Here is a 25,990-nt window from a genome sequence, read left to right as displayed (position 1 = left end):
CCCCACTCTCCCGGGTGGAGGTCGTGCCTGCTGAGGAAGTCTGCTTCCCAGTTGTCCACTCCCGGAATGAACACTGCTGACAGTGCTATCACATGATTTTCCGCCCAGCGAAAAATCCTTGCAGCTTCTGCCATTGCCCTCCTGCTTCTTGTGCCGCCCTGTCTGTTTACGTGGGCGACTGCCGTGATGTTGTCCGACTGGATCAGCACCGGCTGACCTTGAAGCAGAGGTCTTGCTTGGCTTAGGGCATTGTAAATGGCCCTTAGCTCCAAAATTTTTATGTGAAGTGATGTCTCCAGGCTTGACCACAAGCCCTGGAAATTTCTTCCCTGTGTGACTGCTCCCCAGCCTCGCAGGCTGGCATCCGTGGTCACCAGGACCCAGTCCTGAATGCCGAATCTGCGGCCCTCTAGAAGATGAGCACTCTGCAACCACCACAGGAGAGACACCCTTGTCTTTGGTGACAGGGTTATCCGCTGATGCATCTGAAGATGCGATCCGGACCATTTGTCCAGCAGGTCCCACTGGAAAGTTCTTGCGTGGAATCTGCCGAATGGAATTGCTTCGTAGGAAGCCACCATTTTTCCCAGGACCCTTGTGCACTGATGCACTGACACTTGGCCTGGTTTTAGGAGGTTTCTGACTAGTTCTAATAACTCCCTGGCTTTCTCCTCCGGGAGAAAACACCTTTTTCTGGACTGTGTCCAGGATCATCCCTAGGAATAGAAGGCGTGTCGTCGGGATCAGCTGCGATTTTGGAATATTGAGAATCCAACCGTGCTGCCGCAGCACTATCTGAGATAGTGCTACCCCGACTTCCAACTGTTCCCTGGATCTTGCCCTTATCAGGAGATCGTCCAAGTAAGGGATAACTAAAACTCCCTTCTTTCGAAGGAGTATCATCATTTCGGCCATTACCTTGGTAAAGACCCGGGGTGCCGTGGACAATCCAAACGGCAGCGTCTGAAACTGATAGTGACAGTTCTGTACCACAAACCTGAGGTACCCTTGGAGAAGGGTAAATTGGGACATGTAGGTAAGCATCTTTGATGTCCAGAGAGACCATATAGTCCCCTTCTTCCAGGTTTGCAATCACTGCTCTGAGTGACTCCATCTTGAATTTGAACCTTTGTATGTAAGTGTTCAAGGATTTTAGATTTAAAATTGGTCTCACCGAGCCGTCCGGCTTCGGTACCACAAATAGTGTGGAATAGTACCCCTTTCCCTGTTTCAGGAGGGGTACCTTGATTATCACCTGCTGGGAATACAGCCTGTGAATGGCTTGCAATACTGTCTCCCTGTCTGAGGGAGACGTCGGTAAAGCAGACTTTATGAAACGGCGAGTGGGAGACGTCTCAAATTTCTTGATACGGGCCCCCACCGTGCCTGAGACCGCTTGTAAAGCCCCAGCGTCATGCTGAGGACTTTGCGGAGGCGGGAGAGGGCTTTTGTTCCTGGGAATTGGCTGTTTGCTGCAGCCTTTTTCCTCTCCCTCTGCCACGGGGCAGAAATGAGGCGCCTTTTGCCCGCTTGCCCTTATGGGGCCGAAAGGACTGCGCCTGATAATACGGCGTCTTCTTAGGTTGAGAAGCTACCTGGGGTAAAAAAGTGGATTTTCCAGCCGTTGCCGTGGCCACCAGGTCTGTTAGACCTACCCCAAATAACTCCTCCCTTTTATAAGGCGATACTTCCATATGCCTTTTGGAATCAGCATCACCTGACCACTGTCTTGTCCATAACCCTCTTCTGGCAGAAATGGACAGCGCACTTACTCTTGATGCCAGTCGGCAAATATCCCTCTGTGCATCACGCATATATAGAAATGCATCTTTTAAATGCTCTATAGTTAGTAATATACTGTCCCTATCTAGGGTATCAATATTGTCAGTCAGGGAATCCGACCAAGCCACCCCAGCACTGCACATCCAGGCTGAGGCGATTGCTGGTCGCAGTATCACACCCGTGTGAGTGTATATACATTTTAGGATATTTTACTGCTTTCTGTCAGCAGGTTCCTTAAGGGCGGCCGTATCCGGGGACGGTAGTGCCACCTGTTTAGACAAGCGTGTGAGCGCTTTATTCACCCTAAGGGGTGTTTCCCAACGTGCCCTATCCTCTGGCGGGAAGGGGTATGATGCTAATAACTTTTTAGGAATTAACAGTTTTTATCGGGGGAAACCCACGCATCATCACACACTTCATTTAATTCCTCAGATGCAGGAAAAACTACAGGCAGTTTTTTCTCACCCAACATAATACCCTTTTTAGTGGTACTGGTATTATCAGAAATGTTTAAAAACATTTTCCATAGCCTCAATCATGTAACGTGTGGCCCTACTGGAAGTCACATTCGTCTCTTAATCGTCGACACTGGAGTCAGTATCCGTGTCGGCGTCTGTATCTGCCATCTGCGGTAACGGGCGTTTTAGAGCCCCAGATGGCTTTTGAGACACCTGGACAGGCACAGGCTGAGTCGCCGGCTGTCTCATGTCATCAATCTTTTGTAAAGAGCTGACACTGTCACATAATTCCTTCCATAAGCTCATCCACTCAGGTGTCGACTCCCTAGGGGGTGACATCTCTGTTACAGGCAATTGCTCCGCCTCCACCTCATTTTCCTCCTCATACATGTCGACACAACGTACCGACACACAGCACACACACAGGGAATGCTCTGATAGAGGACAGGACCCCACTAGTCCTTTGGGGAGACAGAGGGAGAGTATGCCAGCACACACCAGAGCGCTATATATATATACAGGGATAACCTTATATAAGTGTTTTTCCCCTTATAGCTGCTGTATTGTTATACTGCGCCTAATTAGTGCCCCCCTCTCTTTTTTAACCCCTTTCTGTAGTGTAGTAACTGCAGGGGAGAGCCAGGGAGCTTCCCTCCAACGGAGCTGTGAGAGAAAATGGCGCCAGTGTGCTGAGAAGATAGGCTCCGCACCCTTCTCGGCGGCCTTTTCTCCCGTTTTTCTGTGGAATCTGGCAGGGGTTAAAATTCATCCATATAGCCCTGGGGGCTATATGTGATGTATTTTCGCCAGCCAAGGTGTTTTTATTGCTGCTCAGGGCGCCCCCCCCTAGCGCCCTGCACCCTCAGTGACCGAAGTGTGAAGTGTGCTGAGGAGCAATGGCGCACAGCTGCAGTGCTGTGCGCTACCTTGGTGAAGACAGGATGTCTTCTGCCGCCGATTTTTCAGGACCTCTTCTTGCTTCTGGCTCTGTAAGGGGGCCGGCGGCGCGGCTCTGGGACCGAGCTCCGAGGCTGGGCCTGTGTTCGGTCCCTCTGGAGCTAATGGTGTCCAGTAGCCTAAGAAGCCCAATCCACTCTGCACGCAGGTGAGTTCGCTTCTTCTCCCCTTAGTCCCTCGATGCAGTGAGCCTGTTGCCAGCAGGTCTCACTGAAAATAAAAAACCTAAAACTAAACTTTCACTAAGAAGCTCAGGAGAGCCCCTAGTGTGCACCCTTCTCGGCCGGGCACAAAAATCTAACTGAGGCTTGGAGGAGGGTCATAGGGGGAGGAGCCAGTGCACACCAGGTAGTCCTAAAGCTTTACTTTTGTGCCCAGTCTCCTGCGGAGCCGCTATTCCCCATGGTCCTTACGGAGTTCCCAGCATCCACTAGGACGTCAGAGAAAACCCAATTTTAGCTCTGCTCACAGTCATCAATAGCAGTAATGTATTAACCATACAGCTGAAGTGCGGTATCTTATATGATCAGTTCAAGTTCAAAGAATGAGTTTAAAGTTCTAGTTCACAGCTTATAGTTAAAACAGATGTGAATGAAAATAATAAGATCTAAAATGTAGCCTACATAAAATTAGCTACAATTGTTCTGGTTCTTTTTTTTTTTAAATTACAAGAACCAACATTACTGTCTTTGACTTCAACTTTACCATTTGCATGGAAAACCATTAAAATACTGCACAATACGTCCATATAAGCTGATATATTTCAACCACATGTAAACATAATATAAAATGTTTATTGATTCCTCTACTTCTGGAGAACCACAGGCTGCTTTCCACTGGTCTTAGGGCTAATCGCAAAACTGCAACCCCTTTTCTCTAGCATGCTTGCGGCCCACCCCACAAATGCTTCCATTGTCCAGACCCCAATCCTAACCCCTCCAACATTGCGTTGTCTCCTCCAAAATGCTGCGTCGCCACCTCATCGGCACCCCCTGTTGGGATTTAGATTGTGATCGCGTTTGATTGCAATCTAAATCCACATGCGTGCAGTGCATAGGCGAACGCAGGGGGTTTCCGGTTGCCCAGAAACCCCATCCTCTTGACAAGTGGCTCAAATTATTAAAACAATAGCAATGGTATATAATCCGATAACTAGAGCTATCACCACATAATGCAGTTTAAGGGACAGAGCAGAGTTGCTGCACATACCCAGTTGTAGCATCTTCTTCTACCAAGTTTGCTGGGTGAATCCTCAATCAGTACACTGGACAAGAGAGTAGCTACCAGGAAGAAAAGACAGTAGCCTTACCATGAGGTGGGAGAATGTGTGCTTAAAAAGTGCAGTACTGGTTCTATTATGTTTGTGTATTTATTTATTTATTTATTTATTTGTTATGGTATGTTTAATCTTTTTCCTGACCACTTATTTATATTATTTAAATATGTGATACAGCCTATACTATAGACCATCTACAGTGTTACATATTAACCACTTAACTGATGATTCTTCCCTTCAAAAGCGTTAACAACATTGTTTTTTTAAATTTATTTTATTTAATAAAGTTGAAAAAGTATTTTTTTATATATTTAAACATTATATTATGCACATCTGCAGAACGGATCTCCTCGTCAAAAACGGGGGGATAGGGTGGGACGGCGTAGTTGCATGAAATCTGGCCATGCTTAATACTGTATCCCATACAGTAAACATTACTGTCTAGGGTCTTTACTAGGTTCTTCTACTGCTCCCCCAGACTCCCACAATAGCTCCAACGTTCCGCAGAGTGGGAGATTGTGTACTGCATTTGGAAACCCCCCTCTAGAAATCTTGCGTTTGCCACTGCAGGGCACCTTTGTGCCTCTTACAGCACACTGTACACATATCAAGATGCAGCCACAGTTGCATGTGCAGAATATCAGTGGCAAACGCAGGATTTCTTGAGGGGGGTTTCCAAATGCAGTCTCACAATCTCCCACTCTGCAGAACATTGGAGCAAGTGCAGGAGTTTGGGAGAGCAGTAGAACATTGGTCTTTTTATACACTGTATACTGTATGGAATACAGTATTTATATTTAACACTATGGTCTAGATGGTCTATAGTATAGGCTTTATCAAACATACTTAAATAATATAAATAAGTGGTCAGAAAAAGGCTAAACATACCATAATAAATAAATAAATACACAAACATAAAAGAACCAGTACTGTACTTTCTAAGAACACATTCTTCCACCTTATGGTAATGCGCCTGTCTCTTCTTCCTGGTAGCTACTCTTTGGTCCAGTGCACTGATTGAGGACTCAGATCCACACACACAGCAAACTTGGTAGAAGACGCTGCTACCACTGGGCATCTGGGCATGTGCAGCAGCTCTGCTGTCCCAAAAACTGCATGATGTGGCGGCAGGTCTAGTAATAGTATTATTTACCATTACTATTGTTGTCATAATTTGAGTCACTTGCCAAGAGGAAGGGGGTTTCCGTGCAACCGGAAACCCCCCCTGCGTTTGCCTATGCATATGTGCTTCGTTTGCTACAATTCATCATCAGAGTGTACTTGCACTTTCTCTATTCTAGGTTTAAGATACATGTATATATAGGCTTACATCCAGGTTTGAATAAAGCGTACTTGAGTAAACACACATTCACTGAACGTTGCCTACGTGTGGATGTCCTTCACACCGCCACCATCCTGCCTCTCCAGTTGTGAATGTACAGTAGCTGTGATTAAAGTGCATATAACTGGGCATCGCCACACTTGCATGTGCTTAGATTCTGAGATACATATGCAAATGCACATACGTTGTATACTGCACCAAATCTCAGTAATCAAATAATGAAAATTAAAAAGCAAGCACTTACCACACCCATTAATGCTGCTCCTAAACCAATTAGAGGACTCACAGCCACAATAACCAGAGTCAGTTTCCAATTTCCAACAAATCCAATCAGAAATCCAAAGATGAACGTGGAAATCCGCTCAATGAAGACTGCTACCTGATCAGCAATGGCATTGTTAATTTTATTGATGTCACTGTTAAAAGAAATGAGAACAGTTTAATGGATAGTTCCACAAAAGCCTACGGAAATCATGTGAATAGTAAAATGGAGTGTGGTATGTTAGGTAGATTAGACTTAGGTCGACAGTGTCTAGGTCGACCACTATTGGTTGACAGTAAGTCGAAATGGTTTCTAGGTCAACAGGGACTCTAGGTAGACATGTACTAGGTCGACATGAGTTTTTTTACTTTATTTGGTGTCGTTTTCTCCGTACAGTGACCGGGAACCCCAATTAGTGCACCGCGTTCGCTCGCCATGCTTTGGGCAAGGTGCCTCGCTCCGCTACCGCTGCGCTTGGCGCAGGTTACCGTTTCCAATTGTAGCCACGTGGATCGTAAAGTATGAAAACGTTTTTAAAAATATAAAAAATAGGAGAAAAACTCATGCTGACCTTTTGTCATGTCGAGCTAGAACATGTCGACCTAGAGTCCCTGTCGACCTAGAAACCATGTCGACCTACTTACTGTCGACCTAAAGACCGGATCCCATATACATAAACATACCAGAAACTGCGCAAGCTGCCTAAACACCCTGCAGTGCCACAGCTCATATTTTGCCACACCAGTTCACATACGCCATAGTGCCCCCCCACATTGGTGATGTAGCTACAGTATGTGTGGCAGCCCCCCCTGTATGTGGGAACCAGACTTCTGGCCTTTATGATATTGGGGTAGGATGATTATTCTCAATTGCTTTCTGGCAACTTTAGTAGAACTACCCAGTATCAATAATTATTTGATCAAATCTTTGCTCATACTCTGAAATTCTTGTGTTAAGTTCTCCAACCGAATTGCAGTCAAACCAGCCAATATCTAGCCTCATTATTTTCCTGAAATATTCCTTCCGGATAATTTGGATTTGCCGAGCTGCTGCAATAACCCAGAGTGAAATCTGTTGAAAAAGGACAACTGAATGCAATGCCGTCATAACTGTACAAAGATTATTATTGAAGGAACATGTAAGCACACCTTAAGACTGTAATATGTAAAATAGTGTATGAAATATGTAAACTATTTACATCTATATTAAAAATATATTTTTTGTTTTATCAATATATGCTCTTTATTTTAAAAGTAATAGCTTCGGCATTTCACTGGGAAAAAACGGAATTGTTATAAAACCACTAATATGTGATTTTCTGCCCTGGGAGAGGAGTACATTGTAGAAGTTCTCATGGACAAGACTAAGGGGTACCTTTACTAAGCAGTGATAAGAGCAAAGAAGTGAGCCAGTGGAGAAGTTGCCCATGGCAACCAATCAGCACTGAAGTAACATCTATAATTTGCATACTATAAAATCATACTATAAAATCATACAGGTTGATGGGGAAATTTCTCCACTGGCTCACTTCTCCGCTTTTATCACTGCTTATACCCCTTTCACACCGCAGCTTATACCCGGTATTTTGCCGTTTTAACTGGCTTCCTAAACGGGTCAAGCTGCGATGTGAAAGGGTCCCCTTCAATTTACCGTTTTCAAAATACCGGTATTTTGAAACGGTAAAAAAGAAGGGTCCTACCCGTTTCAGTCCCATTTCACTGTGCAGTGTGAAAGGGTCTGAAACGGTATTTGCAAGTCCCAGCAGGTCATAGGCTGTCTCCATGTGTGATGTCAGCAGCCACAACCAGGAAACAGCTTGGAAAACACAGGAGACACATGTGAGAGTGGCTTTATAAACGTTTAGACTGCAAAGCCATTATAAAATGTCTAATTGGAGTGATGAAGAGGTGAGGGAGCTGCTTTAGGATCAGAGGGGATGAGGAAATCTGCTGCCAAATTACTGGGACAGTCAAGGATACCCTCATATATAAAAACATAGCAAAAATGCTTCAAGCTGCTGGGTTCCATCGTACGACTATCCAAATTATTAATAATGAATTAATTAATAATTATTAATAATGTGTGGGCCAGAAAAGTCCATTTATAATGACAACCACTGTTTTCTATGGGTGAAACGGGTTCAGTGTGAAAGGTACCAAAACGGTAATGAAATGGTAATTTACTTGTTACAACATGAGATGTGAAAGGGGTTTAACTGCTCAGACCCGTTTTAAGAACCGTTTCAAATACCATTTCAAAAGCAGGTTTTGCGATGTGAAAGCAGCATAAGTAAATGTTCCCCTAAGGATCTTATCCATACCGCTTTTATACCAACAAGGCGGGTCGCAGCCGGGAGCCTGACACGGGTGCTACCCTGCTGCGACCCGCCTCAGGGCCCTTTTCCACTCCACTTTCCATCCCGGCATATTGCTAGGTTGGTGATGTCGCCGGTGACGCGGTGGGTGCGGTGCTTGGAGATCACATGATCTTCATGCGCCGCCCGTCTATACACGATGCAACACGGCTTCCCGTTTACATAGCACAGCTTGCCGGGTTGAACCCGTGTTCAACCCTGCAACCTACCCGAGATGGAATACCGGGTCACCGGATTATTCCAACTCTGCCCTTTTACACCGCACAGCAACACGGGTTATGCATGTTCATGTGCGATAACCCGTGTTATATGCTGGCGGTGTAAAAGGGGTATTAGCTTCAATTGTAAAATTGCAAAATCACTGATCAGCCTCAGGCACCCGGAACATAATCCGCGATTAGGGGCCGCCTGAGCCGCAATGACACATGGGATGTGGGACTTGTGTTTTCATGCAATCGTGGGACCAATTTCAGCCAATCAAAACAGGCTCTAATCTAATTGCATGCCGCGATAATGACTATCAGTCATTAATCGCGCTATCCAGCCATTTTGATCAGGCGAAATCGCACCGAGGCTAATAGGATACCGCCCTAAGGATTATATTTATCAAAACTTGGAGAGAGATAAAGTGGAGAGAGATTAAGTGCCAACCAATATGATTTTAACTGTCATTTTACAGGCTATGTTTGAAAAATTACTGGAGCTGATTGTTCATACTTATCTCGACTTTATCTCTCTCCAAGCTTTGATAAATATCCCCTTACAGTTGGGGAAAGCGTAGGAGACGACAATAGTTGGAGCGCCTCCATAGCATACTTGCCTATTATTTAAAACTACTGTAGATTCAGGGAGATTATGACAGGTAGTAGAATGTGCCATTGAGGGGGCGTGTCATGCTCTGCCCAAAGGGAGTGTCTAGCTCCACTTATGGGTGTGTCCTGCAGTGTCATTTCCCTCTGGGCCCCAATTCTCCATGTGTCTGCATCCAGTGGAATAGAATTAGCTCTTGCAGACCCCGCAGTGGCTTGGGGGCTCCAGCGCTGACACTTCCTTCCACCTATAGCGAATGGCAGAGCAGTGTCTACCACTGGGCGAGCGTGCACCGCCCATCTACTGCCAGTGTTTATGCAGATTCCATGCTGTCTAGCCATCCGTATGGAAATCTGCTGAAAATGTCCCTCCAAAAATGGCCGCTACCTAGGATGAGACAGATGCTAGAGGTCCAACTTGACCTCCAGCATCTGTCAGGGAGTCACAGCACAAATATCATTACCAGGAGGTGCCAGAAACACTGGCACTGCCGGGAGAGGATGCAAAAAACTGCATCTTCTGCCTTGAAACACCTGACAACGACCATGAAACCCCTGGCATGGAACACAGAGCATAAAACCCCTGACAACAAGCATGGAACCCAGAGCATGAAATCCCTGGCAACAAGCATGAAACCCCTGGCAATGAACATGGAACCCCTGGCAACAAGCATGAAACACTAGCAACAAACATGAAACCCAAACCATGAAACCCCTGACAATGAGCATGAGACCCCTGACAACAAGCAGGTAATTTAAAAGTAATTAGAAGCCTTACTGTAGGACATAATTTGTACGGAGCATTATGGTGTGTGGCACTATGTGTAAGGGGCATTGTAGTGTGTGGCAAAATGTGTAAGGGACATTACTATAAGGAGGAAAGATGACAAATAATGTAAGGTGCATGAATCAGGGTTTTTATGTGGTGGCCAATGTCTCGGCATGCAGGTTGCAAAACTGTGGTATAAGGTAGTCTTTTCCTGCAAGGCTGCGCCCCTTGCAGCGAGGCCATGCCCTTTCATCAAGGCCAAATACCATTTTTGGGACGTGTGCGCCTATGTCTATGGGGGGTGGTGGGAGCGCATTTTTAACTGTTTACACTGGGAGCCATATTGCTTGAAAATGGCCCTGTTATACCAAAATGCCATGGAGGGGATCTTACCTTTCTGTTGTCAGTGTGTGGTGGCTGGGGCAGGTCCTGCAGCTGCTGCTCTGTGGGCTCTGTCTGTGTCTGGCTCTCTGGCAACTCAGCCCCAAGCAGGAAGTGAAAGTAAACACACTTCCTGTCTAGGCTGACCAGAGTGCAGTTGTAGTGTGGGGCAGCCTTAGTGGTGACATCTCCTTGGATCACTCATCTAATACAGGTCCTGACCCCGCACATGCGCAATTCAGATTCCCAACTCCTGACAGGGCAGTGGGACATCTGGGATTTTTGCTGAACTTTGCAGGGCAGTGGGAGACTCCACAGGATGCAGGAGGTTAGGCAACTATGCTCCACAGATTACACAATGTATGTACGCAACCCCCATTCATAGCCTGAAGTTGGCTGACCAAGTAGTCAGGAAGGATCGGACAGGTTTGAAAACCAAGCTGAACAATCCAGACCATTTTTCAGCCGTTTTAAGGCTGTGAATGATCATTGTTCAGTACCATACATTGAACAATAATTGTTTAGAACAGTCGTTTGTTCAGCTGGTTTGCACGATTATCATGCAGTGTGTGGCCTGGCATGGTACACAGGAGCTGTAGCCCACAATTATAGGGGCCCAAAAATGCCTAATTATGTATTTCAGTTATTTGCCTTATGAAGCACTGTTCTCCCTGAATATAATGTTAATATATATTATAACATCTACTTATGTACAGTAGATCACCATTACTTCTGTAGTACTCTGTAATACTCATGTTACTGAGAAACGTGGCTTTAGATGTGATGAATATAAGTAAGTTCATATGTAGCAGTGACGTGCGGTGAGGTGAAGCAGAGCCTTTCCTGTCATACTAACATATAAGCAAGAGTTTTGACTATATAAAGTATATGAAAAATACAAAGAATATATTAGAAATATCTGCTATGTATTATTCTAATCAGTTTTATAGTCAAAACTCTGGCGTAAAAAGTCTATGGCAGGTGAGGCAGTGCCTGTCTTTTCTGCACATATCTGATCAAAAATCACCAAATTTCCAGCAGTATCTACAGCAGCACCTGTGTATAATGCCCACCTGAACCCTTTGGATCATATATTGTGTGTAAATCTGGCTCTGGTACTAGCCAGTGCCTCCTGAGCCATTTACTGCACCGCACGTCCCTGATATTGGGGGTCATTCCGAGTTGTTCGCTCGCTAGCAGATTTTAGCAGCATTGCACACGCTAGGCCGCCACCCTCTGGAAGTGTATCTTAGCTTAGCAGAATTGCGAACGAAAGATTAGCAGAATTGCGATTAGAAAATTCTTAGCAGTTTCTGAGTAGCTCGAGACTTACTCCTACACTGCGATCAGCTCAGCCCGTTTCGTTCCTGGTTTGACATCACAAACACGCCCTGTGTTCGGCCAGCCACTCCCCCGTTTCTCCAGACACTCCCGCGTTTTATCCTGGCACGCCTGTGTTTTTCCGCACACTCCCAGAAAACGGTCAGTTTCCGCCCAGAAACACCCACTTCCTGTCAATCACACTCCGATCACTTCAACGATGGAAATTCTTAGTTCGGACGTGAGTAAATCTACTAAGTTTTGTGCTAAAATACTTAGCGCATGCGCACTGCGTACCATGCACATGCGCATTTTCGCCTTAATCGCTCCGTTGCGAAAATCAGCAACGAGCGAACAACTCGGAATGACCTCCATTATGTAGGACCTTCTCATAGTCTGTTGTTCATATTATTACATGTTTGCTACCAGTGTCAGACTGGGGCATGCAGGGCCCACCGGGGGGAATACAGTGGTAGGGGCCCATGTTAGGGGTGTGGTCAGTCTGCAGAGGGGGTGTGGCCTGCCACCTCATTGGTTTGACTAACCATTAGAGAGTGCAACGTCTGGGCCTCTTCAAAAAGTTATACAGTAAATACAGCTGCTGCATGCATGATAATGTACCAGATTAATAATAAATTAATAACAGTAATGCACTGTAGAAAATACACCATAGTCCAGTATAAGGTAACACATGTATAATGTATAATCAGGGCCGGTGCTAGGGTGTCCAACGCCTCCCTGCAAACTACAAATTTGCGCCCTCTCTCCCATACTTAAGGGACAGTGCGCACCGAAGATGCGTGCCACAAAGGGGTGGGGTCTCACAAAGAAGGGGCGTATCCATACAATAGTACCCCCAATTTAAAGTACACCACACAGTAGAACAATTTTATACATATAAACACACACATACACTGTGCCCCCATACACACACACACACACACACACACACTGTGCCACCATACACACTGCCCCCATCTACATACACACATATACTGTGCCACCATACACACTGTGCTCCCATACACACATACACTGTGCCACCATACACACTGTGCTCCCATACACACACACATACAGTGCCCCCATACACACATATACTGTGCCCCCATATGCACTATGCCCCCATACACACATAGACTGTACCACCATACACACTGTGCTCCCATACACACATACACTGTGCTACCATACACACATACACTGTGCCACCGTACACACTGTGCTCCCATACACACACACATACACTGTGGTGCCATACACACTGATCACATACACAGTGCCACCATACACACATACACTGTGCCACCATACACACTGTGCCCCCATACACACATATACTGTGCCCCCATACACACACATATACTGTGCCACCATACACACTGTGCCCCCATACGCACACATATACTGTGCCACCATACACACACATACTGTGCCACCATACACACTGTGCCCTCATACACACATATACTGTGCCTCCATACACACATACACTGTGCCACCACACACACATATACTATGCCACCACACACACACACACACACACACACACACACACACACACACACACACACACTCTGTGCCCCTACTGTACTGTATATAGACAGCAGGACTCACCCTCCCTGTAGAGCTGACACTTCCTGGACACATGACTGCTCAGCACCAGTCATGTGATCTGCATTCAGGAGACCACACACAGCATCAGCTCCCTGAGCTCCAGGGACCGGGCTCACTTACAACTGCTGGAGACTTTTTCTCAGGGGCATACTGCAGGTCCGCGGCGGCATTCTTCAGTGGGAGGAAGGCGGGTAGAGGAGGGCAGCAGCGCACATGGACGTCAGCAGAGCAGGGAGAGCTCCTCTCCAACACAGCGCCTCCCTGCATTGCAGGCTTTGCTGAGCGGGTAGCGCCGGCTCTGTGTATAATTCAAGTGCACAGTCTGGAAGCTGATCCTTAGAGCAGGAGGTGGGCCCCCAGGAAGTGGGGCCCACCGGTGGTTTCCCCTGTACCCCTGTGGGCAAGTCCAAGCCTGTTTGCTACATTTGTAAGTAATTATTCGCATGCTCTAGTTGTGAATTAGCCTACAGGAAAACTCAGCCATTACAGATTAGGTTTCATATGAGGAACTAGTGACCTAACATATTCTCTAATAGAAAATACTTTACAGTGTTGTAAATGTTGAGTATTGAGCAACTGTACCTGAAAGTAACTGAGCACCAGGACTGCCGCTCCAATGCCAATGTAGTAGTACGCAAATTGTGTCATCTCTGTTTCAAGGTTTATTCTGTAAAGTAGGTAAAAAGGTTGCAGCACAGGGTCAGGTAAGTGCAGTAGTACTAAAGGTGAGATGGAGCACTGATAAATAGGAGCTGGGTACAGTCAGAAGACCAACAGCGGAATCTCAATGGACAGAATCGTGATGGATCCCAGTAAATATTTTAACCCTAACCCAAACTCAGCTAACCCTAACCATCCCCAACCGCATCTTAACCCTAACCTCCCCCCATCCCACAGCCTAGCCCTAACCTACCCCATCTTAGTACTTACCAGCGGGACCTGTCAGGATTCTGTCCATCAGGATTCCAATGTCGGTCTGATGACTGTTGGGATCCCGACGATAGATAGATAGATAGATAGATAGATAGATAGATAGATAGATAGATAGATAGATAGATATGTGGTACAATATACCTTACCCACAACGCACTGTAGAGTTTGCTATTTCAAATGCAGAGCCATTGATCCAACTGACTGTATCATTTACACAGGTTTTATTCTTATCCCGGAGCACTTGATTTGCATTTTCAAATGCTACAAACGTGTCAGTCATTAGACCATAGACAAGAAGCATTAATGGCTGAGCTGACCCGTGGACTAAAGAGCACACAGCTCCTATTGTCATCATAATGATGTCTTTGGTGGAAGCATAGCGGAACTGGAATGTGAGACAATAAGGTTAGAAGGTCACGTTACAGTATCAACATTAACTATTAACTGGATATTACATAGATTTTCATTGCGTGATTCCAGCTAGTAATCCATAAAACATAACACAGCTAGGTTGGACAAGCTCCCCTAAACATCTAGACTTCTCACGGATGGTGTTAGAGGAAATAGGGGATCACTTTGATACAAAACATCCTTCTTATTTAAGGCCACACACCTTCAGTGTAGAATAAAGGAATACGTTGTGGTCAGTATTATGAGAATTGTCGCTTTAACTCTATTAGGTATGTGTTCTGTTTATTATTACAGAAATATTGGCAAATACAGTATAACAGTACAGATATCAATTGGTGTAGTGAGACAAATCAACATGGTAGTTTAAGGGGGAAGGTGTGAATGGAAGAGAGGAATCAAAGGTGATGAAAGGAGATAGGGTAGGAAGAGATGGGGTTCATTTGCTGGCTGTCGGGATCCCGGCGGTCAGGATACCGATGCCGGAATCCCAACAGCCGACAATGCCAACAGCCGGAATACCAGCGCATCAGAGCTATTCCCACTCGTGGATGTCCAAGACACCCATACACTGGGAATAGATCCTGTGGCGAGCACAGCGATCCACCGCGCCCCAGAGTGGCAAGCGCAGCAAGCCCACAAGGTGACTCTTAGCGCTCGCCCCGCTGCCAGCCTTCTGGTGGGCGGGATGCCGCTGTCTGAATACTGACAGCTAGCATCCTGTCCCCTGGCAAATCATATGTAATAAGTGATCATAGGAGTAAGAAGACATAGGGGTGGTATTACGTGTCACTTTTATTTTATTTTATTTTTTTATCATTTACAATGAATAAAGGGCACCTAAAATGCCTTTCACACAGACATGCCACTAGCAGGTATAAAATGCAGCTCATGATATTGGAAAAAACCCAATCTCTAGAACCTCAGAGGTGGTAGATAATTCACATCCTATGCAGGTATTTACAGGATAGACATAGGCAAAAGCAGCGGGTTTCTGGTTGCCTGGAATCCCCCCCACCCAGCTCACACCATGACCACAATAGCAATAATATATTTATAATTTTACTAGAATTGTATGTTGTAAGGATCTTCTCAGAATCACAAAATAAATAATTAGCACCACTTGTGAATATTTTAAAATGTGTCAGCATGTAATGAATACCAGTGACGTGCAGTCAGGATGACCCCAATTAATCTAAAATCAGGCATTTGGAAACCCCCCTCTAGAAATCCTGCATTTGCCCTTGATAGAATATACTGTACCATGACACGCCTTCTTTCCATTTAAATAATCCTTTCCCATCAAATGAAATCTCACTTGAGCACTAGAGTGCAAACACAGGAGCACCCATCCCTCTAATCTGCACTTTGCAAGGAACGCACTTGGGCCCTCATTCCGAGTTGTTCGCTCGTTGCCGAGTTTCGCTATATTGCGATTAGTCTTTACTGCGCATGCGCAAGGTTTGCAGAGCGCATGCGCTTAGTTATTTTACTCAAAAGTTAGGTATTTTACTCATGGCATAACGAGGATTTTTCATCGTTCTGGTGATCGGAGTGTGATTGACAGGAAGTGGGTGTTTCTGGGCGGAAACTGGACGTTTTATGGGAGTGTGCGAAAAAACGCTGGCGTTTCTGGGAAAAACGCGGGAGTGTCTGAAGAAACGGGGGAGTGTCTGGGCGAACGCTGGGTGTGTTTGTGACGTCAAACCAGGAACGAAACTGACTGAACTGATCGCAATGGCTGAGTAAATCTGGAGCTACTCAGAAACTGCTAAGAATTTTCTATTCGCAAATCTGCTAATCTTTCGTTCGCAATTCTGCTATGCTAAGATACACTCCCAGAGGGTTGCGGCCTAGCGTGTGCAATGCTGCTAAAAGCAGCTAGCGAGCGAACAACTCGGAATGAGGGCCTTGATGTGACCAATTCCCCACACAGGCTGCTGCAAACTTTTGCACCCCTGCTAAAGCCAACATCTTGGTCAGGAAATTCACGCCCCTCCCCATAAAGCTAGATGCACTTTGCGCAAGATAATAAACAACAGTTTTACTATTGTACAGCCTGTAAAGGTTTCTGAATATGTCACATGAATGCCCAGTGTTTAGGAATTCATCATTTCCTGCATTTCACTTTCATTGTACCAGGGTAAAAATGCAAAGATTTACCAACTGGAAGAATCCAACCCGAATTTCTTTTTCTTTCTTTTTCTTTGACTTTGCTCCCAAGCTAGAACAGGAAAGGTATTAATTAGCAGAACATTTGACAATTCTTGCCTTTCATTTATATGTACTGAGTTGCATGTAATCAAATTATGTAGTAATTTCCCTATTTTCACTTCATGCCACATATTTAAAACTAATTATTTTTGAATGCAATACATATGTAATACACATTTTAACCATATGCCTGATAGTAGAATTTACACCTATGATCATACATGATACTCAGCAGGGGCGTAGCCAGTACTTTGTGAGCCCCATAGCAACATTGATATTCAGTCATCAGAATATATAATTAAAATCCAATCTTGATCTGTCTCCATTTAGCCAAGGCAATCGTTTTCAGTCTATATCATGACATATGGTAAGAACATGTTTTTAAAACATAAACAGAGAATTCATTTTTAGAATTAAAAGGGGAGGCTTTCTGTTTAGTGGAAACACAGTTGCAGCGCTATTTGTTTTTGTTTTTTAATCATTATATAAATTTATGTTCGGGAATCAATTGTGATTTCATTCATTTCTCTAACGATACCACATTTATTGCGTTCTCTTAAGAAGTTTATACGACACAGTAAAACAGTACAGTATGTATATTCGTTTTTCATATCCTGTGGAATGCTGAGTACTATATGGAGAAGTCAGAATCTTAGATAAGCTAGTCATCTTTAACATATGGTATGTATACATCTTGAAAGGGTGGATAGCATGGTGGTTTCTATACTGTAAATGAACATACTACCCTATCAGTGCTATCTCTCACTTACAATTTCAAACATATTTCAATGCCTAAATATATTAATAGACACTTGCATTTATTTTGTAATTATATTTTAAATCAAGACACCACCACCAGTAGTTGGTAGCAAAACATAATTCAAATATGTGCCTGCATTTGAATACAAATAAATTGATGTTGTATGGCGCGGAATGCCAGCAATGACAGCGAACTCCCCTCGCAGCCCAATCTCACCCCGGATTAACATATTTTTGTACTCAGCCCGTGAACAAAATTCTGTGAGTCTGGCGACACTATAAGTACACATAAAAGTACACTTACTTGCGCCACGAGGGGACTCGCGGCTAACTGATTTGAGCTCATATTGTCCATGATTTTTGTACTGAACATGACAAAATTGTTACAAGTACTGTATTTACATTTTAAATGATAGATTCTGAACATTATGGTCAGGATGTAATGAAGTCCAAGTTCAGTGGTCGTGCAGGATGCTGGACAAACTCGGACGTATTTTTAAAGGGGCAATCATGTACAAGGGTAAACCATGCCTTTTACATGATTGCCCCTTTAAAAAAAACGTTTGAGTTTGTCCGACATGCCACACAGCCGCTGAACCCGGACTTCATTAGATCCCGTCCTATATCTCTAAATACATACCCATCTGCCAGAGATTGTAGTTCTCCTTCTGAAAAAAATAATGTATAGAGGACAGTGTTTAAAAAAACTATTTCTGTTATATCTATTTACTAGAACGGATCTATCAGCAAGCAGGCGGTGTTACTTAATCAATTATTTACTAATTCATTAAGGCTCTAAACCCTCTGGTTTCAAAATGCATGATTTTACTGCTGTTTAAAAGTAAATGTGTAGTGGGATAAAAAAAATAGTTCCCATCAATCCTCACCCACTTGTTATTGCAGTTGGAAGTGTGGAGTCGTGGAATCATAGGGGGTAATTCCAAGTTGATCGCAGCAGGAAATTTTTTAGCAGTTGGGCAAAACCATGTGCACTGCAGGTGTGGCCTATATAACATTTGCAGAGAGAGTTAGATTTGGGTGGGTTATTTTATTTCTGTGCATGGTAAATACTGGCTGCTTTATTTTTACACTGCAATTTAGATTTCAGTTTGAACACACCCCACCCAAATCTAACTCTCTCTGCACATGTTATATCTGCCTCCCCTGCAGTGCACATGGTTTTGCCCAATTGCTAACAGAATTCCTGCTGCGATCAACTCAGAATTAGGCCCATTGTCTGCTCTGTTTACTCATATTCAGCGCAAATTAATCCAAGGGGGTCAATAGGATGTTGTCCATTCAATCTCCACTGCAAGAGCAATCCCTGCTTACCACCGCCCAGTTAGCAAGACCATTGCTGCTTTTTTTGACTCATGCCTAATATTTTGATTCACCTTTACTCTTAAGCCCCATACCCACTAGACGAGATTTTGAAAGATCTCGCTAAGAATGGCCGATCTGAGCGAGATCTTTCACAATCTCGTCCAGTGTGTACACTAAATGTCCTTAACGATGCGCGCTCCCGCATGACCCCCTCCCTCATCCGAATATGTACGGACAAGGGAGGTCCTCGGTAACAACAGCCATGCGGTAGATGCAGCATGGCTGTCATTCCCCTTCCCCCCCGCCCCGCTGACTCCCCCCCCCCCCCCCCCCGTCGTCGCTGCCTGTCCCGGTCGCATCGGTAAGTGTGTATGCACTTGCCGATGCCGCCCCCCCCGCCCTGTCCCCGTCGCCACCAATATCGGTGTCGGCGGGATCGGGTAGTGTGTAGGGCCCTTCATGGTACTAGTGGTGGTGATTAGTGCATACTATAAGCTGTGATGTAAGAGCTCTAACATTGGCATTATTTCCCTCCCCGTCTATCCAACCATCCATCCAGCCAGAGAACAGGTATCAGTCACTGAAAAACTTTACTGCACTCATTTCTAAAATGTAAACTAAACAAAGTTTTTAAAACAATCTCAGCCTGTAAAGTGGCAGTTATGAACTGATTGGCTGGCATTTTACCTCTCTCCACTCACTTTCGAAGGCTTAGTACATTTGCCCTTTCTGATGCTACTATTATGCACATTCATCTCCCAAGATGGTATCTCATTTTGTAATATAGCACCTGGTTGAATTTGTAACCACAGAAAGTAACAGGAAACCACAATATTTACCATATGTTGAGGATTTTCGGCTATCCATGTGGTAATTGCTGCAAGAGATTAGTTCATTTCATTAGACTACTAAAACACTCTTAACATTTCAGCAATGTCGACATTACATCAGTGTTGACATTCTCATCTATACATTAACAGCAGAAGGACAACTTTGTGTGGGCCAAATGTTATAGAGTGAGAGTTTCATAAAGGTTTTGCAGGTTTTTTTTAAAGTGGCAATCATTTACACAGCAAGATCAACCTGGTTTTGCAGTGTAAATAATTGCCACTTTAAAAAAAAACTGAAAAACCTTACCAAATCTCTCACTTTCTGAAACTCTCACTCTATTACATTTGGCCCAGTATGTCTATGATGCCATTGTCTGAGCAGGGCACATCATATAACAAATTAAAGGTCTTGGTCCATGGATTTGCAGAAAAATAGATTTGTAATTGGGTGCTTCATTTCGGAGTTATCTGGTAAAACGTCCACCTACAATCATCACCACTGTGCTCTGAAAAATGTGACAGTTGGTGAACACTCCCTGTGCACCTACTGTGTGACCTGGAACATGTGACTCGCAGGGTGGTCTGGAAACTGTGACTTGCAGGGTGGTCTGGAAACTGTGACAGTTATTTGCAGCCACCCACCAAGCAGAGATTTTTTAAAATTTCGACTCCTAAGGGGGTAAAAATGTTCTGCCCGGCAACCCTTTGCCCAGTTGAAACAGGGCACATCAGCTAGTTTTGACTTGAATATTGACATTGTGAATGTCAACAAAATATACCACAACTACTGTAATTAAATAAATAGTGTGTGTAGTTGTGTAAATAATGTGTGTAGAAAGCAGGCACATAAAGTCAGGGGGGTAAATTTACTAAGAATCGTATTTTCCCGTTTGAGGTCAAAGTTCAATCACGAATGACATCGAAAGTGTAAATATGCAACTTTTTGAATTGATTACGACTAATTTACTAAGCTGCCGTATTCTGCATTTTCGGTTTTTCCGATGTCGATGTCATTGGTTTTTTTAGGCAGTGTTTTACGTGAGTGACTTGTAAAACACTGCCGACTTTAATACAATGAATCTCGGCCGGATCTGAGAGATCCGTGCTGGGCTTCATTGTGCTCCTTGTAAAAAAAAAAAAAATGTTTAAACTTTTAAAAAAAATTGCGTGGGGTCCCCCCTCCTAAGCCAAACCAGCCTCGGGCTCTTTGAGCCGGCCCTGGTTGCAAAAATATGGGGAAAAAATTGACAGGGGTTCCCCCATATTTAAACAACCAGCACCGGGCTCTGCGCCTGGTCCTTGTTCCAAAAATACGGGGGACAAAAAGCGTAGGGGTCCCCCGTATTTTTTAAACCAGCACCGGGCTCCACTAGCTGGACAGATAATGCCACAGCCGGGGGTCACTTTTATACAGTGCCTTGCGGCCGTGGCATCAAATATCCAACTAGTCACCCCTGGCCGGGGTACCCTGGGGGAGTGGGGACCCCTTAAATCAAGGGGTCCCCCCCCAGCCACCCAAGGGCCAGGGGTGAAGCCCGAGGCTGTCCCCCCCATCCAATGGGTTGCGGATGGGGGGCTGATAGCCTTTGTTGAAAGTTCTGAATATTGTTTTTAGTAGCAGTACTACAAGTCCCAGCAAGCCTCCCCCGCAAGCTGGTACTTGGAGAACCACAAGTACCAGCATGCGGCGGAAAACCGGGCCCGCTGGTACCTGTAGTACTACTACTAAAAAAATACCCCAATAAAGACATTACACACACACACACCTTGAAAGTATAACTTTAATGCATACATACACACCTCCATATACACATACTTACCTTATGTTCACACGAGGGTCGGTCCTCTTCTCCATGTAGAATCCATGGTGTACCTGTTGAAAAAATCCTACTCACCAAATCCAGTGTAGAGGGCTCCTCGGGTAATCCATTTGTAATCCACGTACTTGTAAAAATAAAAAAACGGACACCCGACCTCGCACTGAAAGGGGCCCCATGTTTTCACATGGGACCCCTTTCCCCGAATGCCAGAAACCCCCTCTGACTTATGTCTAAGAGGGTTTCTTCAGCCAATCAGGGAGCGCCACGTTGTGGCACCCTCCTGATCGGCTGTGTGCTCCTGTACTGTCTGACAGGCGGCACACAGCAGTGTTACAATGTAGCGCCTATGCGCTCCATTGTAACCAATGGTGGGAACTTTGTGGTCAGCGGGTGACCGAAAGTAAACTCACCGCTGACCACAAAGTTCCCACCATTGGTTACAATGGAGCGCATAGGCGCTACATTGTAACACTGCCGTGTGCCGCCTGTCAGACAGTACAGGAGCACACAGCCGATCAGGAGGGTGCCACAACGTGGCGCTCCCTGATTGGCTGAAGAAACCCTCTTAGACATAAGTCAGAGGGGGTTTCTGGCATTCGGGGAAAGGGGTCCCATGTGAAAACATGGGGCCCCTTTCAGTGCGAGGTCGGGTGTCCGTTTTTTTATTTTTACAAGTACGTGGATTACAAATGGATTACCCGAGGAGCCCTGTACACTGGATTTGGTGAGTAGGATTTTTTCAACAGGTACACCATGGATTCTACATGGAGTAGAGGACCGACCCTCGTGTGAACATAAGGTAAATATGTGTATATGGAGGTGTGTATGTATGCATTAAAGTTATACTTTCAAGGTGTGTGTGTAATGTCTTTATTGGGGTATTTTTTTAGCAGTAGTACTACAGGTACCAGCGGCCCGGTTTTCCACCGCATGCTGGTACTTGTGGTTCTCCAAGTACCAGCTTGCGGGGGAGGCTTGCTGGGACTTGTAGTACTGCTACTAAAAACAATATTCATAACTTTCAACAAAGGCTATCAGCCCCCCATCCGCAGCCCATTGGATGTGGGGGGAACGGCCTCGGGCTTCACCCCTGGCCCTTGGGTGGCTGGGGGGGACCCCTTGATTGAAGGGGTCCCCACTCCCCCAGGGTACCCCGGCCAGGGGTGACTAGTTGGATATTTGATGTCACGGCCGCAAGGCACTGTATAAAAGTGACCCCCCGGCTGTGGCATTATCTGTCCAGCTAGTGGAGCCCGGTGCTGGTTTAAAAATACGGGGGACCCCTACGCTTTTTGTCCCCCATATTTTTGGAACCAGGACCAGGCGCAGAGCCCGGTGCTGGTTGTTTAAATATGGGGGAACCCCTGTCAATTTTTCCCCCATATTTTTGCAACCAGGGCCGGCCCAAAGAGCCCGAGGCTGGTTTGGTTTAGGAGGGGGGACCCCACGCATTTAAAAAAAAAAAAATTAAAACATTTCCCACCCCTTCCCACTGAAAAACATGCACGGATCTCATGGATCCGTGCATGCCTATACAAACACGGGATAAAAAAGCAGGTCTGTTTTTTTTTAGCACTTTTTCACGATTTGTATTTCATCACGGCAGTGTTTGGCTATTGTCGGCAGTGTTTGTGTTTTGCACTTTTTAGTAAATTCACGATTTCTACCAAATTGCAGGCGTATTTGACCGATGGTGTATTGATTCGTGATTTTTTCCGAGGACTTCCAAAATATTACGAATGCCCTCATCACTGCCGTGATTTTTGCTTAGTAAATTACCGAGATGACACTTTGAAGAAAAAACGGCATCTCGGTCAAAATCGGGACCTTAGTAAATATACCCCAGGGTCTTATAGGAGTGATGTTCCCCAGCTATCAAAGAATATAAAAAAACTGTGTACTTTTACATATGCATCCAAAAATGAAACTCTAAAAAGATGCACATAACATTTGCAAATTTGTGCCCATATGCAGAGGCTCTGCATCTGTAGACAGTATGTGTTGACCTAGTGAGATGAAAGGATGGAGACAGGTCTATTCATGAAGCAGTGAAAAGAGTAGAGAAGTGAGCCAGTGGAGAAGTTGCCCATGGCAACCAACTAGCTGCTCTGTATAATTATATAGTATGCAAATTATAAATGTTACTTCAATGCTGATTGGTTGCCATGGGCAACTTCTCCACAGGCTCACTTCTCCACTCTTGTCACTGCTTCATGAATGCCACTGGTCTCTAAGCACAATAGGCAAAATGTCAGTCTACTACTCTTCCTCCCGCCAGTACCTGCTTCTCATAACATAGTTGACTTTGTGATATTAAAATAATAACTGTTACCTCCTCCTGGCTGGCTAGCCAAGCTGCAGTCCTGAAGCACTGATGCCGATACACTGATGTTTGAAGCAGAAAACTGTACAGGGTCAACTGCTGCACAGGGCATACACAGGAATTCTAGGGGAAAGTTTCCAAATATTACATTTGGGGACAAAGTATAAAAACTTCTTGCAATAAGCCAACAACAGCCTCTTCTTTTATGATGATTTATATTAGTTCTTGTGTATGTATTACAGATTTGTTTTAAAGGAACCATGAAATACCTAAATACAGATGCATCCACCTACATTGTTGCTTGCAGCGCGCTGCAGCATACGAATTTCAGTGAACGTGCCCAACACAGTATGCCACACTGCGGCACTGTTCGCACTGGGCAATCCAGTGACGTTCGGTCAGGTGAGGCAGAGCCTTTCCTGTCATACTAACATATAAGCTGTGCAGAGTTTGTATATTCTCCCCGTACTTGCGTGTGTTTCTTCCGGGTACTCCGGTTTCCTCCCACAATCCAAAAATATACTGGTAGGTTAATTGGCTCCCAACAAAATTAACCCTAGCGTAAATGTGTGTACATGTGATAGGGAATATAGATTGTAAGCTCCACTGGGGCAGGGACTGATGTGAATTAGCAAATATTCTCTGTAAAGCGCTGCGGAATATGTGTGCGCTATATAAATGACTGGTAATAATAATAAACCAGAGTTTTGACTATATAAAGTGCAGTATATGTATACAAATAGTATACCAGAAATATCTTCTTTGTATTATTGTAATCATTTTTACAGTCAAAACTCTGGAGTAAAAAACGTATGGCAGGTGAGGCAGTGGCTCACCTGCCTACATTGTCCGCACATCTCTGATCAAAACTCAGCAAATTTCCAGCAGTATATATGGCTGAACCTTTGCATAATGCCCACATGAACCCTTGGGCTCATATATTGTGTGTAATTCTTGCTCTGGTACTAGCCAGTGCCTCCTGAGCCATCTCGTCTTTGGACTGCAATCCTATGGGATCATGGGTGCGAAATCTGCGCATGCGCCCACCGGCGGACCCCTTTTTCACAGCATACATGCTGCAGCGTTCGGCAGCACGAACAAAGATATACAATGAAAGGACACATCTATACCTACACAATTCATATACTTTGCACAGATATAACAAATGGAAGCATGGAAATCTCTGCCAGCTTTTGCCTCACATGCACCTCTGTCAACCAACGTTTACCTCACATACAGTACCCCATGTCCAGGGTCAGACTGCCCATCTGGCAATTCTGGCATATGCTAGAAGGGTCGATGGGCAGGTGGGCCGGTTCGGTCCCACAGAGAGCCGGGAAGGTCGCACGCAGCGCAGCCTCTGGCTCTCTGATCAGTGCATTTGCATTGTAATGGCGGCACACACCCTGACTCGCGGCACACACCTATTACCATTTTAATGAGGGTGTGCCGCGAGTCCATGCCCTGCTGACTCGCGGCACGCTTCCGTATGTCCTCTCTGCACCCCCCTGTGATGTGCACTCGCATATCACACATGCAAGGGGCGATTCGGAGCCCCAGTCGGTCCCTGCCCATGTTCCCCAGTTTTTACTTTACACTCATGACCTGGTCACATGCTCGCCCATCCACCTGCTTTTTTCTTTATGTTGAACCCTACAAACTTTTCCCTTATATGCCACCTCTTGCTCACCACCTTTTCCCTCACATGCAACCCAATCCAACTAACTTTTCTCTCACATGCCCCTTTCTGTTTATCAGCTCTCTCGTACTTACATGCCCCCTGCTCAACAGCTTTTCTCATACAAGCCCCCCTGGCCACTACCTTTTCTCTCACTTGCCCTGTGCTGCCCACCAGCTTTTCATTTCTATACCCCATGCTGTCCGCCAGTTTTTTCCCTCACATGTCCTTGCCCAGTTACTTTTCTCTCTTATGCCCTTCAGTCCTCCAGCAGTTCTTTGCAAGCGACCCTGGCCCAGCACCTTCTCACATGCCTCCCTGCTTATACCTTTTCTTACACATTCAACCCTGCCCA

The 25,990-nt window shown here is 45.1% G+C and overlaps 1 protein-coding gene across 1 annotated transcript in view; it reads right to left on the bottom strand.

Moving 5' to 3' along the window:
* The window catches only part of LOC134944741 (bile salt export pump-like), a 197,076-nt gene extending 173,006 nt beyond the window's left edge, over positions 1 to 24,070 (bottom strand). Inside the window, exons 1-8 of the mRNA XM_063933573.1 lie at positions 23,967 to 24,070; positions 19,824 to 19,861; positions 18,302 to 18,329; positions 16,852 to 16,912; positions 14,427 to 14,665; positions 13,930 to 14,014; positions 7,015 to 7,148; positions 6,060 to 6,231 (exon numbers count right to left, since the gene is read on the bottom strand). Coding sequence (XP_063789643.1) covers positions 6,060 to 6,231; positions 7,015 to 7,148; positions 13,930 to 14,014; positions 14,427 to 14,665; positions 16,852 to 16,912; positions 18,302 to 18,329; positions 19,824 to 19,851 — 747 coding nt within the window. The 5' untranslated portion in view covers positions 19,852 to 19,861; positions 23,967 to 24,070. The remainder of the gene's footprint in view (positions 1 to 6,059; positions 6,232 to 7,014; positions 7,149 to 13,929; positions 14,015 to 14,426; positions 14,666 to 16,851; positions 16,913 to 18,301; positions 18,330 to 19,823; positions 19,862 to 23,966) is intronic.
* Between the last annotated feature and the right edge of the window lie 1,920 nt (positions 24,071 to 25,990).

This window comes from Pseudophryne corroboree, chromosome 7 (assembly GCF_028390025.1).
Source record: "Pseudophryne corroboree isolate aPseCor3 chromosome 7, aPseCor3.hap2, whole genome shotgun sequence".
In the NCBI taxonomy this organism is placed as follows: domain Eukaryota; kingdom Metazoa; phylum Chordata; class Amphibia; order Anura; family Myobatrachidae; genus Pseudophryne; species Pseudophryne corroboree.
The sequence above is the reverse complement of the archived record's forward strand: the minus strand, read 5'-3'. Positions and strand labels throughout refer to the sequence as shown.